Consider the following 15,787-nt stretch of genomic DNA (forward strand, 5'->3'; position numbering starts at 1 on the left):
CGGGAAGATACGCGCTTTTATTGAAATCGATAATCGATGCAAAAACAATCGGCGTTCGATCGAAATTTGTTATGCGAGACGTCAAACGCGGGCGCAATTCAACCGGCACAGCGTGACATAGATCGTTTTTCGCGAAACGTTATCGCCGATGACGCGCGCATGAGTGCGCGTGCGAAAACGATTTGCTAATCCAGCGCTCGTGTAGCCGCGAAATACCAGGTAAATTTGAGGAAAATAATAGGCGCGATCGTAACCGATAAGCGACACGTCAATCTCTGCTCTGATTCGCACATTATCGCGTTCATCAAATCTTTGAATTATTAATGTTTAAAAATGGCAATAAAATTCACGAATAATTTGTAATAAATTTTAATAATTTATGTAAGGAATAAATTTTGATTAAAAGTGTATTAATGATATCTAAAAATACGTATAATATTTATTTATGTCTTTCAAAGGTAGATATGTGTAAGTGCTTGCTAATTCAAGAATAATAATTGCGTGTCCTTTGTAATTAAATTGATTGAATAGATTGAATTAATTTATAATTAAATCGATTGTGAACAGATTTCTCTTCCCCGTCTAATCAAGATTAGATAAGTATAGTAATATCATGTTTGCATGTCGAATGCATATTTTTGTCCTTCTTTTGAACTTCCTTTCTTCACTATCCTATTCTCCCCGAGAGGAAACCGAAGATCATCGGGACTAATTCCAAGGGAGGTATCGCTTTCCACTGTGGAAAATCGCGCGAGCGTCACGCTCGAGAAAATCGAGACGTCTTCGCCGTGATGTCTTCGCAAACACACAGCCGACGGGAACAAGCCCGTCATCACAGGAAAAGGCGAGTCGAGATTACGAGCGCGCTTCGTTTTCCCTCCTTCCTCTCACTCCTCTCCGCGCCCGAACCTCCCCCGCATTCAAACGTGAAGTTATCAGGGCTAATTTTCCGCCTTTGTCGCGCCCCTCGGTGGCCACCAGCCAGCTGGTTCATTATTCGCATCTAGCGACCACTGTTTTTAATAACCTAATGGCTCTTATGCGGTACGTTATATCGCTCTTCCCTTCCTCCACTCTTTCCCGGGCGCCAACCTTCGTTGTTTTTTCGTTAGCCCGCTCCTTTATTCGCGATCTCTCCTCGACGAAACGACAAAAATAACCGACTCTCCTACCGTTCGCTCGCCTATAACGGATACTTTAGCGATGGTTCTCTCAGACTCGCATTCCATCGGGAGAAATTATGGCGAGCGAGCGACCCTCCTCGAGAATCTTTCCCCAGTTTCCCCTTCACATTCGCGCGATTACTGGAGGACGAAACGATCGCTTAAGTCTTTATTTCTTATGCTTCTACCGAACTGACTATTCTTCGCGATTTTTGTTTCACAATCAGAGGGACAAGGGAAGTTTGCGAACACGCGAATTATTAGGAAAATGAAGACGCTCGAGTGATTGTCTCCGGCGTGCGATTGATATCGCTTCTCGAGTGATTAATCAGTAGATGCAGAATACGTCGACAGTGAAAATTAATTCTCTCGGATTTTTTCCTTGCTAAGATATCGCGGGGCACAGATATAATCGACGCGGTACACTTTTCCGCCGAATTTTTCCGATTACAAGAAGGATTTCTCTTTCGCGTACCTCGCGCGAAGGGGTCGAACGAGACGCAGGCTCTCGCGGCTGATTACGATTCAGGATGCGAAGGGCGGTGATATTTTACCTCTTTTTCGAGGCTTTACGATCGGACGTTTTTAATTTCCCGCCGCGCGCTCCAAGGAGAGGCCCAGGCCGAATGCAAATTGTGACAGGAAAGTTATGCGCGGCCGTGAAATTAATGTCTTCCCGAGATCGGGACTTAATAGTCCGTTACATACTCCGGGCGCCACATACATATACGCGTGAGCAATTTCGCGAGCGGATTTATGAAGTGACGAACACTCTCTTTCTCTCTCTGTCTCTCTCTCTCTCTCTTTCTCTTTCTCTCGCGCCCATTAAATTGAATTCGATTTGCCCCATTTCTTCGACTCATGTAAATCGTCGAACAATCGATACCTTCACTTAAGTTTCCAATCATTTGTTCACATTTTATGACTACGATTAAGATAAAATTATCTAATTGATAATGACTCTTTTAATATAAAAATTATGGATGCTATCTTAAAGATAAAACATTTAATGCTAAAGATAATTTTGCGATAGCGTATTAATTTGTAATACTTTACAGCATGAAACGAACAGTCAGATCGTCTGTTCTCTCATTCTCTCGCCTTCGAATGTGCTTTCTACTCTACGTCATGCTTGTCGTCATTTCTACCTTGAACTCGGCGGAAATTAATAAACTCAATGGAAGCAAAATGACGTACACGAGGGAGAAATCTGACTCGATTAAGAATTCGAGAAAATCTACCATCTCTTCACAGCAGCGTGGGAAGAATAAAGTAAAGATTCGAAATGCATTTACGTAATTGAAACGATTTCAATTTTGTATCGATTAATTTGAAACTTTCTCCGTTCGATGAGATACACGATAATCCTTCCAAAGAAGCGTTTTCGCGAGGTTTCACGGAGCGAGTATGTGAATGATAACGGAAATGATATTATGTCGGACCGGAAGGGAGCGACTCGCGACGGCAGATCTCTGTTTTCGAATATGTTTTAATACCTCAAGCGTTAATTTCTTTCGGCGAGAGACGCGCAGAATGACGCTCCCCGCGAAGCATCCCTCTCATCGCGTGGCTTTCTACTTCTTATGTCGGATGACAAAATGACAAAGGGTTGGTCGCCCCGGGCCAGCGATATTACCGTTCCCGTTTCGGAACTATGCGAACTGTCGTCTACCGTTCCTCTCTTCGGCCGCGTATTGCGGCCGAAAACGCTTCGTGATTGATTATGCCCGCCGTACTTTTGGTTTGCCCGACTCCCGCAAAAGCCGATTGATGGAGAACCTACGAAAAGGAGCTCGCAAACGGGATTGCGATATTGATTAATGCAGGAACACTTGGAAACGATTAAAACGGGATCGAGAGAATTATGCAAGAAATAAGATATAACTCTTACGCATGAAAAAGAGAGAAATCAGGCTACATCATAGCATGTTATTAATGTTCACAATATGCAGTAATATAAAACTTATGCATTTTAAGACAAAATTAAACGTCGTTTAGCCAACAAAACGATTCATTATCGCGTGGCAGTTTAATAAAAGGAATTCTAGGCCCCGGATAGGGCTTGGGGCGGGGGAAGGCCGTAGATGAGAGGGAAGACAGCGAGTCTTTATTTAGTTAAATGCCGCGTATAATTGAGTGTAAGATTCTTTTTTCCTCTTTTTATTCGGCGAAAACCGACCGCGACGTCGCGTTCCGCAGCGAAACTGCGGGACCGTCTTGCGTCGCGACACTCGCTCGGGTTTTCCACCCCTTTTCCTCCGTGCGCTAGCTGCCAGCCACCTGATGGCACAAGGGCCCGACGGGAATGAGATGCAGATTGCCAGAGGCCACTTCAGCCGCTCTGGGGGAGGGAGTGAATTTTTAATAACACCGCGTCCCGCCCGCGGCTCCCGGATGTAGGGGCCATTGTCTTGGCCGTGCGCTCGCGTCGGAAAAAGGACGGGGGAAGCGAAATAGTACATACACGTTATGCGTTATATACGGAACGCCCGGTATTATTATAACGCGCTAACGTGCCGGCGGGGCTGGCAGAGAGGAATTGTCAGCGACAGGGCATTCCGCTGTCTTCGCGACAGGAATGCCGTTGCAGAAACCCCTTCGCAGTCCGTGGCACTGGCGCTTGTGCAAGTGTTAATTTTCTCGCATCCTCCGAGATATTTTAATTTAAGTCCGCGGATGTGCAACTAATGCTCGGTGAAAGCAACGAAAAGTCGATACGTCAATAAAAGCATTCGATGTCGAGATTGTTGTTTGAACGCAGGTCGACATTCGAAATCACATCATAAATGAATCAGCGACGATCGGCGAAGATCAGGAAAGTAGCGCGGCTCTAAACAGATTTCTGGATGATGTTTTGAAAGCGCAGAATGATTTGAGGTGGATAAACCACGCTAGCCCTCGTGTTAATCATATAACTCAACTAGATGAGTAAGAGCTTGTTACTTTAATATAAAAAAAAATAGTTTGAACAGAAAACAAAATTAATTCGAACGATGAATAAATTTTAATTGAATTTTTATAAAAATCTTAATAATTAAATTTGGAGAAATATCTATTCCAATCGATAGACATTACAAACAATCTATATTTTCATTTGACAGCCATTTAGAAATATTCTGATTTTTATTGAATGATTTAACGCGGATATTTCTGGTCCAGTTCACTGGCGCATACAAACTGGCATTCTACAGTATCCGTCAACACAGAAAACGTCCTAGAGTCGACTGATATCGGTTATAGAAGTAGGTTACGCGGCAAGAGAGGCTTCGATCAGAATTATAAAAGGATATGGATGCTGCAGAAGAAGAAATACGGGGAAAGTACTCAGGATGTTCCTCAGAGGGTCTATCTGGATAACGACATGACATTTAAGAGAGAGGCTGATGACGTTGATTTCAACATTTTTTATCGACCTCCTGACATGTAAGCCATAGAACATGACGCATTGTTTAATTAATCGATTATATATTGTACATATATAATAATTATATATAATATATTATATTACATAATATGTCAATTATGTAATATAATTATATATAATATATTATATTACATAATATATTTAAAAAATAATATAAATGTCTATAAAAATTGATAGAATAATATTTCAGGACCTTAAAATAATGATATTTAAAAAATTTTTTAATTTATTTTTTAAATTATTCTAATAAAATTGGTAATAATAAAACGATTTGTGAATTATAAATTTAATTTGAATTATTCAATCACATTTTTCATGCTCTACGAATTTTCTAACAGTCAGCACACGTCTTTCGCGACAGATAAAAAGAAATTCGTTCCACTCTTGAGTGCAGGTTAGATAGAAGCGTCTACGAAGGAGAAGCGATAGCCGATCAGCCACTGAAAGATTGGGGGAGAAAGAAGGATCTCCATTCCTCGGACGACTGGTCGAATTCTAATGAGAATCTCAAAGTGACTAACGGCAAGAATACAGGGCTTCGTGATTACAACTCTGCTCCTGAAAGTCTCGCTAATTCTGGTATTATTAAAATAATTCAAACATTAAAATTATTAGCTTAATTTTGAATAACACATAAAAGATATGATCTCTTAGACTTGAAGGGTGAGAAAAAGCTGCGAAATATTAACGATGACACGGAAAATCAATTAGAAATCGTATCGTTACACGATCCAATGCATGCAGATGATTTTAGCGTTTTGCAGAAATCTTTGATTATGAAGCGGAAATCTCAAAATATGCCGCTGGAATCTTTGAAGAAGATTGTGTTAGATTTAAAAAATAGTTTGACAATAAACAATAAAAAGAAAAATGCGCTTTCGAGAGGTAATATAATTATTCTTGTAACGATATTTTTATTATCTTTATATTGTCTTTACCACGATCAATTTTTTCAAAGAATCTAGCTGGTGGGATCATCCAAGAGCGGTAGCTGAAATATTTGACTTGGAGAGAGATCTTGAGCAACATCCATATAAAGAGACAATATGGAGAATTAAGAGAGCTAAAAATATAGACAGTGAAGCTGAAAGTGACCCGAGAATTTCTCAAGAAGTGGAACTTCGAAAGTATCTTGGAAAAGAAAATTTGGGAGAATTACATGATCGCGCTAAACGCAGTAGAAGAAGCTTCAACTCAGATTTAAATAATCAGAAGGATATTCCTGAAAATAAAAGCCATCGGGAAGCTCAGATAATTAAAGACTCTCTTGGAAATATAACCGGGATACAAAAAATCAAAGGAGTACACTTGTATTCTGATTATCTTAATAACGATGGAAGAAGTTTAACGAGGATTTTAAATAAGCTGAACATTTCCGACTCGCAGTATCCTTTAGACAAAGGGTCTTTCTTAAACAATCGTTTTACTAATTTAACGATTACCTCACCGGTCCCTAACAAAGCAAACATTTCTGAACTAAGATATCTTTCGGTTACAGAGCCTAACTTAAATAATTCTTCCGACAACATTACATCACTCTTTCTTGTAAAAATCAATCTTCAAACATCAAATTCACCAGAACATATCGCCGTAAATGAAGTTCCAAAAATAAATTCGAAGAAACCTACTCAACATTCTCTAACTGAAAAAATATCAAAAAATATTGATATTACAGCGGAGAACCACACCATTTCGCTCGATTTTGGAAAAGACTCTGCTACGTTAAGTACATCCGTAAATTCGATACGTTTTTCAATAAATGGCGATGCTGATGACTCTCGAAAGTTGGCGAGAAATAGGAAAAGCGACGAGGAAAAATTATCGGCGCGGAAAAAATCGCGACTCGATACAAATGACGGACAATCGAAGGACGCGAGAGAGAAGTTTCCCGAGGGAAATACGTCGCGTGGCTTCGACACGGCAGCAAATGAATCGCGGAGAATCCACGCCGAGACAATCGCGGCTACAAAAAGAGAAGAGCTCGAGACGAGCAGGATGCGGGAGGAAAACCGCGAGCTGATACCTGGCGTGATCAAGGTCTTTGAGTCTCGGGAACGTCCGTATCAAGAGCAGGAGATAGAGGCGAGATTGTTGGGGCGAATGAGAGAAGACGGGACGTTCGCGGAGCAGACGAGAACGAACGATGCCGACGAGTCAACGGATGCAAATGTAAGGGAAGACTCTTCGAGCTCGATTGATCTCATTATCGATGCGACAATGAAACTGGAAGCTGCGAATGTATTCGCGTCCGAGAGCGGTGAATCGATAATACCGAAAGATCGACGCGAGGATCTCGCTTCCATGATTGTAGACAACGATTTGCGAAGGCAGCAACAGATGGTTCCGTCTCTAAGTGCGACGAATAGCAGCGCAAATAAATCGAATGGAAATTCGGATACCGACAGAATCGATATTCGTGTTGTCGGGTCAAACGGAAATGAGACTATGAATGTAAAGGAGGGCACGCGAACTATAACGGAGGCTCGCGAGTATCACGAGCCTGATAGCCATTTACGGAGAAGATTATTATGGATTTTTACAGTTTCCGTCGACGCCGAAACTGAAGATTCTTTGACAAAGAGCACAGAATCAGTTCTTAATTCCACAACTGAGAATCATATCGAAAATGTTATGAATGAGGATCGGCAAAGTAAAATAATTAATTCTGCAAATTCTAGAAAAGTTTCAATTAGAGTCAAACGCGACGATAACGCTGAAGAAAATTCTGCGTTGCAAAATAATTTTAATTCTCAGATGTCCGACGCAAATCATCATGCCCGTTACAAACGATCTACATATTCCTTTGAGAATCTTGAATCCAATAATGCAGCAGAGAATGTAGAGGTTGGAAAAGAAGCGGCAGTAAATCACGATGAAAAAGAAGAAAATAATGAAGAGTATGAAAATGTCGAAAGAGTTAAAGAGGATTATAATGACAGTGAAGAGGATGTAATGGAAGGTATAAATTGATGGGATTTTTATAGCAGAAGTAACGCAAATGCAAAAGTGATGTAATGCATTTACAGATGATGATAGAGCAATGGAAAGCGAAGGTTCATCTAGGCAACGGATCGATCCTGTGAAGGCCAAAGTCGATATGCTAATTAAGCAAAAGCTTGAAAAGAAGTATAAAGACAAGGGTGGCGATTACAGAAGAAAAAGACGTAGTATGTTGGATATGATCGAATATTACGATTATGAAGATAATGAAGAACAAGAGCGCGATGCGCCAATAAAAGAGCAGAAAATTCGGAATAAAAATGATAAACTTTTAATCAAAGATGAAACATCGAAAGAGATAAAACGTGGTAAGAATATATAAACGTAATAAATAATATTAAAATAAATAAAATATAGCAGAAATAAAAATTCGTGAAATCAATTATGTATCAATATTTCGATTAGCTAAAATACGATATAAATCAGCTGATTTAGGAAAGAAGAAAAACGAGAACATCGAGGCGATGATGAAGGAGAAACACAAGAAGGCAAAGTACAAAGAGCCAAAGGAACAAATAGTCGTCGATCTTGGCGAACGTAAGAATAAGACTTTAAAAAATGAGCAGAAAGACAAGAAGCCGTCCAGTGCATCAAAATCAAGTCTTAGAGATGTATTAAATAAAGGAAGACAACTGTCGATTGAGGAAAACTCGGGAAAGGTTCATCAAAATGAAGATTTTACGAATAATATTTATCGAGGAGAATCGACAGATGCAAAATCGAAATGGTAAATTGAATTAATTTGCAAGTTATAAATGATGATATCTTGTTATCAATAATAAATATATATTTCAAGATATCTTTTATTTTAAATTTTATATAAATGTAATAACTTGATAAAATTGCATGAAATATAAATTGATCCAAATGACCAAAAAATAGATGTCTGATAGGTTGGACCAATCATTTGAGAACAAAATGGCATTGCCGAAGAATTCAGAGATGGCATTAGACGATAATCATAGAAAGCAAATTAGTTTGAATGAACCTTTAGAAATCATATCAAATGCACGTATAGACACAAATCCTGATGTTATCGAAAATATTTTGTTAGATATTCAGCCTATCAAAATCTTGGAGCAAAACAGAGAGTTAGAGGCCTGGAAAGATTTTTATGAAGATTTTGAAAACGGACGGTATCATTGTTTTTAAATTATATCGCAGAATGTATATGAAATTGGAAAAATTGAAAATTTTATTTAATTATTAATATAATTAATTAATGTGATATAAATTTTTACGAAAATTATTTATTTTGAATTAGTCACATTTCTTCTCAATTATATATAAAATTATTTTTATTTATATTTAAAAAATCCAATTAATTGTTAAATATTTTGATTGAGAAAAATTTAAAAATAAAATCAATCAACATTAATTATTAAGAATATGTATATTTGCAAGCCTTGAGATTGTCTAGTAGTTTACTTCACATAGACCGGAAGATCATTATTATTATCAAGAAAATGATCAGAGACATCCGAACAATGTCGAGCCTCTGTACGAGGAATTGAAGAACGTGTACGATTGGCCTGACGGTGAATTAAAGAGCGGACCCCGCCTCAGGGGTGATCAAAGACTGCGCTATGAATCGGATAATAAACTCGACACGAATTCCTCTCAATTACAGCCATTGAATGATAGATTCTTCGGCTTGAATCAAAACGACAATGAACAAAAAAGATACCAATTGGCCGATACATCCTCGACAAGTAAATATTGAGTGCATTTATCAAGAATATTTCTTACTTATCGTTATTTTAATAACGGATAATTAATCTATATGGATAATTTATCCATGTTTTTATATCGATTTTTATTTCAATCGCAGATTTATTACTACTTTTTATAATTTTTTTAACATCTCATTTACGATTTTTAATTTGCTGCGTTATTTTTATAAAACTTATGTAATGATGAGATATATACGGGAAACTTAAGAAATGTTTGGTTGATAATTGCAGGTTTGAATAATATTGCGACGGACAATTACATCACACTTAAAGTAACGGATGACATGCTTAAAGGTGATCTCGAACAAAGTGATTCTACGAAAGAAAATTCGCCAAATATATTTTCCGTCACTACATCTATCGAATCAAGTGTATCTAAAGTACGCATATATTTATTAATTCGTTATCATTAATCATAATTAATCTCTTTGCAATCGCAAATATAATAATACACCGATACATAGATTGTACAAGATGAAGAAGGAAATAATCTGTCTCCCGAAAGAAATGCATTAAAACGGTCAAAGATCAACGTAGATTCCGGTTCTCCTTATGAAAATCAAAAATACATCGAGTCCGAGACGCGTAAAGTACTGAAACGAAATCTGAATCCGGAGAAACAAGCGGCGATTAGTTCGCAAGACTTACACGAGTCATTTGTAGAGTCTTTAGATTGGCACGATGATTTGGACGATAACGTAAAAGTCAGGTTTGGCAGAGGATTGAAGGCCATAGACGAAGCATTAATTTCCGACTCAAATGAAACTCACGACTCAGATAATAAATCAGGTGTAGCAAATACAACGAATATAAATTCTAAACTTTACAACTCCTCGCATATTTTTCGTCATAATTCATCGATCTCGCATGATTGGTATAATAACAAAACTGAGGACTTAATCAATATATTTAACGATCATCGTGATGTAACCGAGGGGAGTGGTGAAAAGAATCAAAGGCCAATTTTAATGAACACGATTTACATTGTGGATGGCGATAAGGACCTTGAAGCTGCCGAACAAAAATACGTAAATAATCAAACAAGAGTGAGAAGGACAGCTGCTTCGTATCGCACGTTTTATGACGACGTGAACGAGAATCAAGGCGATTCTGATGACGTGGATAAAAGTCTAAGCGATCGTTTCCAGCTTTCGAATATTCTCGAGGATCAATCCGATGACGGGTACGCGGCCACAAATTTGAATAACGATGTACAATTCGATCGATACTCGCAGATTCCTCGAACCGATTCGAAAAAGAAGAAGATTTCTGGGAAGAAAAATAAAAAGAACAAGCAGCCCTCGGAGAAACATGCAAAGAAGAATAGTTCAAGTTCGTCTTCAAATAGAAACAGAAGACATCACACGCATCGATCCGACATGTCGAGAGACGCTAATCGAGACGATTTGAAGCCAAAGAAGGAAAGCAAAATTGAAGGGTCTTCTTTGATCGGACGCACCAGAATCCAGAAGAGCAAAACGGCCGAGCAAGATCTGTTTCGTGCGGGAGTGAATGAGGAGACACCAAGTGAAAAAGTGCTTTACGAGAACGCGGAGGATCAGAGTGTGAGTGAAAAGGCGATCGGTGATCGTCGTGTAGTAGATCGCACGACTGGATGAAAAAAGAGAAAAGAATTAAGGATGATTTTTCAGACAGTGAAGCCGGAAGAAGGCAACGCACGGAGAAAGGAAATTACGCTGCTTCTCACAGCCGACAACGTCGACGACGAGTCGCAGATGGACATCGCTCTTCATGGCGAGCTAGCTGGAAAAATCGTCGAGCAGATATTCGAACGGGCAAGTAAAGAATCGTGTAGCGCGATATCAAAACTGTTTCTGTAAAAATTATTTATGCAATTTACATTTTTATTATAAAAGTCATTGATAATAATTAATACTGACGTAGATTCAAAATAATGATCAATTGAAAAATGTCTTTGGTCCTGGACTTCAACGTAGTTATAAAACTAAAGACATGGTATCAGCGAGTAATATTTATCGGCAAGGATTTGATGAGGATAAAGTAATTGCTATACTTAATTTTAGAAATTTGATTGTATTTTCTCTAAAAGAAACTTTGATAATTTCAAGTTATTATATTTCTTAAATTAATGTTATTTAGACGAATTACACAGAAACGATGATGAAGAGAGTTAAGGAGCTTCTTGGTAGATTAATTTTAAACGAAGTTCAGAGAAAAACGTGTGTTTCTTTATCGCCGGATATGCGAGAATTTTTAGGATGGATGCTGGAAGTGGATCGAGAGGAGAAACCGTTGGAAGAAGTATATTCCATAATCCTCGAATGTGTATTATAATTATATCATGTATATGTACATTTTTCTTAATTAATAAGTATTAATTTTTGAACTAGGTACCACCGTTGCCATTGATCCGTGAGGAAATCATCCCGGAAGAAGACTCGAGACGCAAATTTTTATTTGACAACATTTCGGAGGCAGAGGATATTGGCGATTTACAGAGAAAAGTGAAAGTATTAGATACTCTAGTAAAGGAATATAACGCTCTGACAGCAAAAGAGAAAACAAAGGTTCAAACAGTGCACGATTATTTGGTGAGACTTTGTTAAAAAGCTGATATCGTTATTTGTTAATTAATATTCAATTAAAAATAATGATCAAATTTATATGAAACAAAAAATGTTAGAAGAATAGGAAATGTCACCACAGAATTTTACAATTATTTAGATTCGTCAATTAAATTTACTTCTGGAACACATCGAAGAGCGAGAAAAGAAAGGAAAGATCGCGCCGGTATCTATTGGAGCAGTTAGAACTGGAACCGGAAATATTCTACAATATCAGAGCGCAATGCCCAATGTCACTAATGCAAGCTCGATGGCAAAAAATGCATTCTCTTTGCCAATCGATACGCGTAATTTTTTTCAGTTCAACAACATTGCACCCCAAGTGGCAGGTAGACAGCATCGTGATGGTACGTCATGTTTCTCTCGCGATATATTTCTCGATTTATAGAATGCCTTTTAAAAATAATACAATCGATTATTTCGTTATTCTCTCTAATGCGCATTTAAGAATAAATATTGAAATTTCGTTGGTAAATGTAGTAAACAAACATTGCCGAACATGTTTCTTCAACTACCGGTATCGGAAAATTAGTTATATCGGAAATATTTTCAGTCTAAATACCATGGCGATAAACTATTTTCGCGATAAAAAAAACATGATGGCCTCGGACAAACTTTTAAAATCATATATAATTATATCCACGTAATTTCTCGTCCGAAAAATGCATGGTGAAATATTCGTTGGACGATTATTTCGCATATTATTTTCAGATACTGGCGGGATCAAACTATTTCGTTATTTAATAACTTGATCTTATTTTGCTTTTTATATAATTTTTCTATATTTTTTCGAAAAATTAATAAAGAATTAATAAAACATGTATTCTCTATTACATATTTAAAAATTTCTAGGTCATCATAGAGAAACGCGCAGTCTGGAAGTTCCATCGAAGCAACATCGCAAAACAAAACGCCAAAAATTTCGCAATTATAAGAAGAGCGAAAATAACAGAGCAACGAAACGAAAGCACAGGAAGCATCGCAAGCATCAAAGTCGCGCAGGATCATCGCCGGGATACAAGTCACGACAGAAGCGTGCGAGTCACGAAAGGAAGAATTCTATCTATTTAGGTTACGAAGAGCCAACTATTTACGATTCGTTCGACCTCCTCGATGCAAAATTGACAGGGAAGAAGAAGAAGAGGAAACGGGAATTGGCCGATAAGAAAAACATGACTACCGAAAATGACAGGATGCTCGATTTGTTGCCAATAAAGGGGAAGAATCGCTTGGAGGACGAAGTGATACTTCTCAACAAGCGGGAAGCTTGGAGGAAGCAGAACGAGAAACAACTGGAGGAGGTCGCCTTTGGTAAAAACATGAGAAATGGCACGAAGAGGGAGAAGAAACGATTCGAGAAATTGATGGAAGGAGATAAACATAAGCTGGTTGACGAGACAAGTTTCAGAACGAAGCGGGAAGACATCATTCGCGGGACATCAACTGTCAAGAGCACAGACCGTTTTGATAAATCTCATTCGGTATCCGTGGCCAGTAGTGACGAATCAGGAAAAATTTTGAAAACAGATTACGAAAACAACGATAATGGAAAGACGAAGGATGAGAATAGGTTAAGATTGGCTGAGCATAAGATCAATGTTTTCACGGACAACAAAACCGATGCTACAATTGATACAGCAACTACAGAAGTCAGCACGAGAGAAAAGTTAGTTATAAACGCGGGAGCCAATAACCAGGTTAAGGGAAAACTTTGCGCTATAAATCGCGAGACAAAAATTGACAGGGCGAACGAAAGTACGACTTTCGTAAACTTGACGAGCGATAGGAACATTGGGGTCTCGAAGGAGCGACAGAAAGTTTCGGCACCGGAAAAAGAAGCGGATGATAACGCTGTAAAATTAAATCGAGCGACAAACTATCGAAGCGAAGAAATAGATCCTGAAATCGAGCTGAAAAATCTGAGACAGGAACGAGAAAAAGGAATTTACGGCGTCGCAGATTGGAAGATGATCGACTTTTCTTACGATGATGATGATGATAATCTTTCCAGAAATAAATTAAGAGAAAAATATGTAACTAAGTTGGACGTACCGGGTGACCTAGATCCCGAAAATAATTTGGAGCTTCCAAGATTAAGAAATAATAAATGGTCGAATGACGTCGTCGAATGGAAGCTGCTGCCAGTAATAAAAAATTCGCATTATGACGATCGTGCCTTATCACACCTTCGTTTAACAGAAGAGGAAATACCTATATCAAACAACATCAGAGATGTCGAAATTAATCCAAATGTTTATTTAAATAGCGACAAATTTCAGCGATTGAAACATCGTAGAAGGCGAAATGGTGTCTTTAATATTTCGCCTGTATTAAGAATAATCGACGACGATGATAGTCTTGCGCGCAGAATTCGTTCGAAAATAAAACGAGCGTCTGAAATAGCGGAGTTGAAAGATTTACGAGTAGATCCCAAAATTTCTCTTAAAGCTAGAAAATTCCCTCGACCGAGGAACAACAAAAGATCGAACAGCGTTGCGGAATTTGAAGTGCCTTTCATATTGAAAAATTATCGTAAGCTCCGTGAAATATCTAGCCATGGCCCAGAGCTCGACGATCGACTGATCTACAACAAAGTCGACTTGCCGTATCGATATTACGATTACTCGCCGACCTTTCACTACGTTCCGAATATTCTTAGGAGCGACGCGTATCGATATCCCACGGGAGCATATCTCGAGTATCGCCCCTTTAAAGAGCAGAGTCGCGACTCGAATCGACGAGTCGCGAGCCGGAAAAGATTTCGCTTGAAAACCTCGGGAGAAGAAGTCGTCGATTTTCCGGCGGATAATTTAGCGAGCAAGACCTCCAAGTTCAGTCCCGTGCGCGAAAAGTTTCTCGTGCAAACCGACGAACCGGCTCTCGCGAGTCGCAAAGATTATTTCGCGTTCAGCAAAACGAAATTTGCACGGGAGACAAGGAGAGATAACGACACAAAATCGGGAGAGCAAGCGAATCTTTCGAGCAATATAAGAATTTAATTTCGCGCGAATAATTATTTTTTTTTGTAGCTAAAAATGCGATGTAATGTGATGTAATATGGGAAAAAAATCGAACAATTTGCAAAGTAGTGTGATCAATTCCGAGTGTGAAGAAGAATATTCGAAATTATATCGCGTTATACTGCGTCGCGCTTTCAGATTGAATCGCGATGCGATAATTGCCAATGAGCGTCTAAATAATTTCATCGGATAAATCAGATAAATCGTCGATGCGCGTTATCGTAATTGACACATTCGCCGTATCTACGCGCCAGACAAGCCTGTGAAACCTCGTAAATCGTCCTAGCTCGGCCGGGATGAACTCGGTGTCGTCGCGTGTTTGCAGTGCCGTTCGCATTAATCCATCTATGCGAAGACCACTACTGCAGTGCAGTTTAATGGTACCTCCCAATAATTAGATTAACAGATTCTGTCAAAAATGGACAAACTTTGGTATATTGCATTTCGATCTATTATTAAATTATAATAATTTGGTATTAATTATAAAGTGAAGAATTGATAAACATTTTTTAAGCTAAAAAATAGTAAAAAGAAGATCTCTTTTTCTCCCTAGTTTTTATTTAAATTTAATTTATTTGCATCCGGAATATTCCGAAAATCAGCAAATTGCAATAAAATAATTAGAATATTATCATAATTTTTATGTAATTCTTAATAGATTAAGGATAGATATATTAATTCAAATGCAAATTTGGAATGCCCGAGAAAAAACAAATGAAGAAAATAAAAAAATACTATGTAAAGTACATGTTGTCGCAAGGACTTTTACAAAGTATGGCATCTCATATGTATTTGCGCGATAAAAGTCAAATCTTTCAAAAGCGCACGGTTGCTCTATGCT

At 38.2% G+C, this 15,787-nt stretch overlaps 1 protein-coding gene across 1 annotated transcript; it reads left to right on the forward strand.

Annotated features, from left to right (window-relative positions):
• Positions 1-2,351: 2,351 nt before the first annotated feature.
• On the forward strand, positions 2,352-15,362 carry LOC105255311. Its single transcript, XM_025408338.1, is given in 18 exon segments — positions 2,352-2,435; positions 3,925-4,091; positions 4,323-4,586; positions 4,982-5,166; positions 5,242-5,430; positions 5,546-7,546; positions 7,614-7,895; positions 8,014-8,314; positions 8,481-8,723; positions 9,025-9,299; positions 9,552-9,700; positions 9,785-10,885; positions 10,973-11,116; positions 11,226-11,342; positions 11,442-11,645; positions 11,693-11,893; positions 12,027-12,273; positions 12,779-15,362. Coding segments are annotated over 18 exon segments (8,301 nt in total). The 3' UTR covers positions 14,926-15,362.
• The last annotated feature ends 425 nt before the right edge of the window (positions 15,363-15,787 follow it).

Source organism: Camponotus floridanus, unplaced genomic scaffold (genome assembly GCF_003227725.1).
Source record: "Camponotus floridanus strain SB8 unplaced genomic scaffold, Cflo_v7.5 scaffold20, whole genome shotgun sequence".
In the NCBI taxonomy this organism is placed as follows: domain Eukaryota; kingdom Metazoa; phylum Arthropoda; class Insecta; order Hymenoptera; family Formicidae; genus Camponotus; species Camponotus floridanus.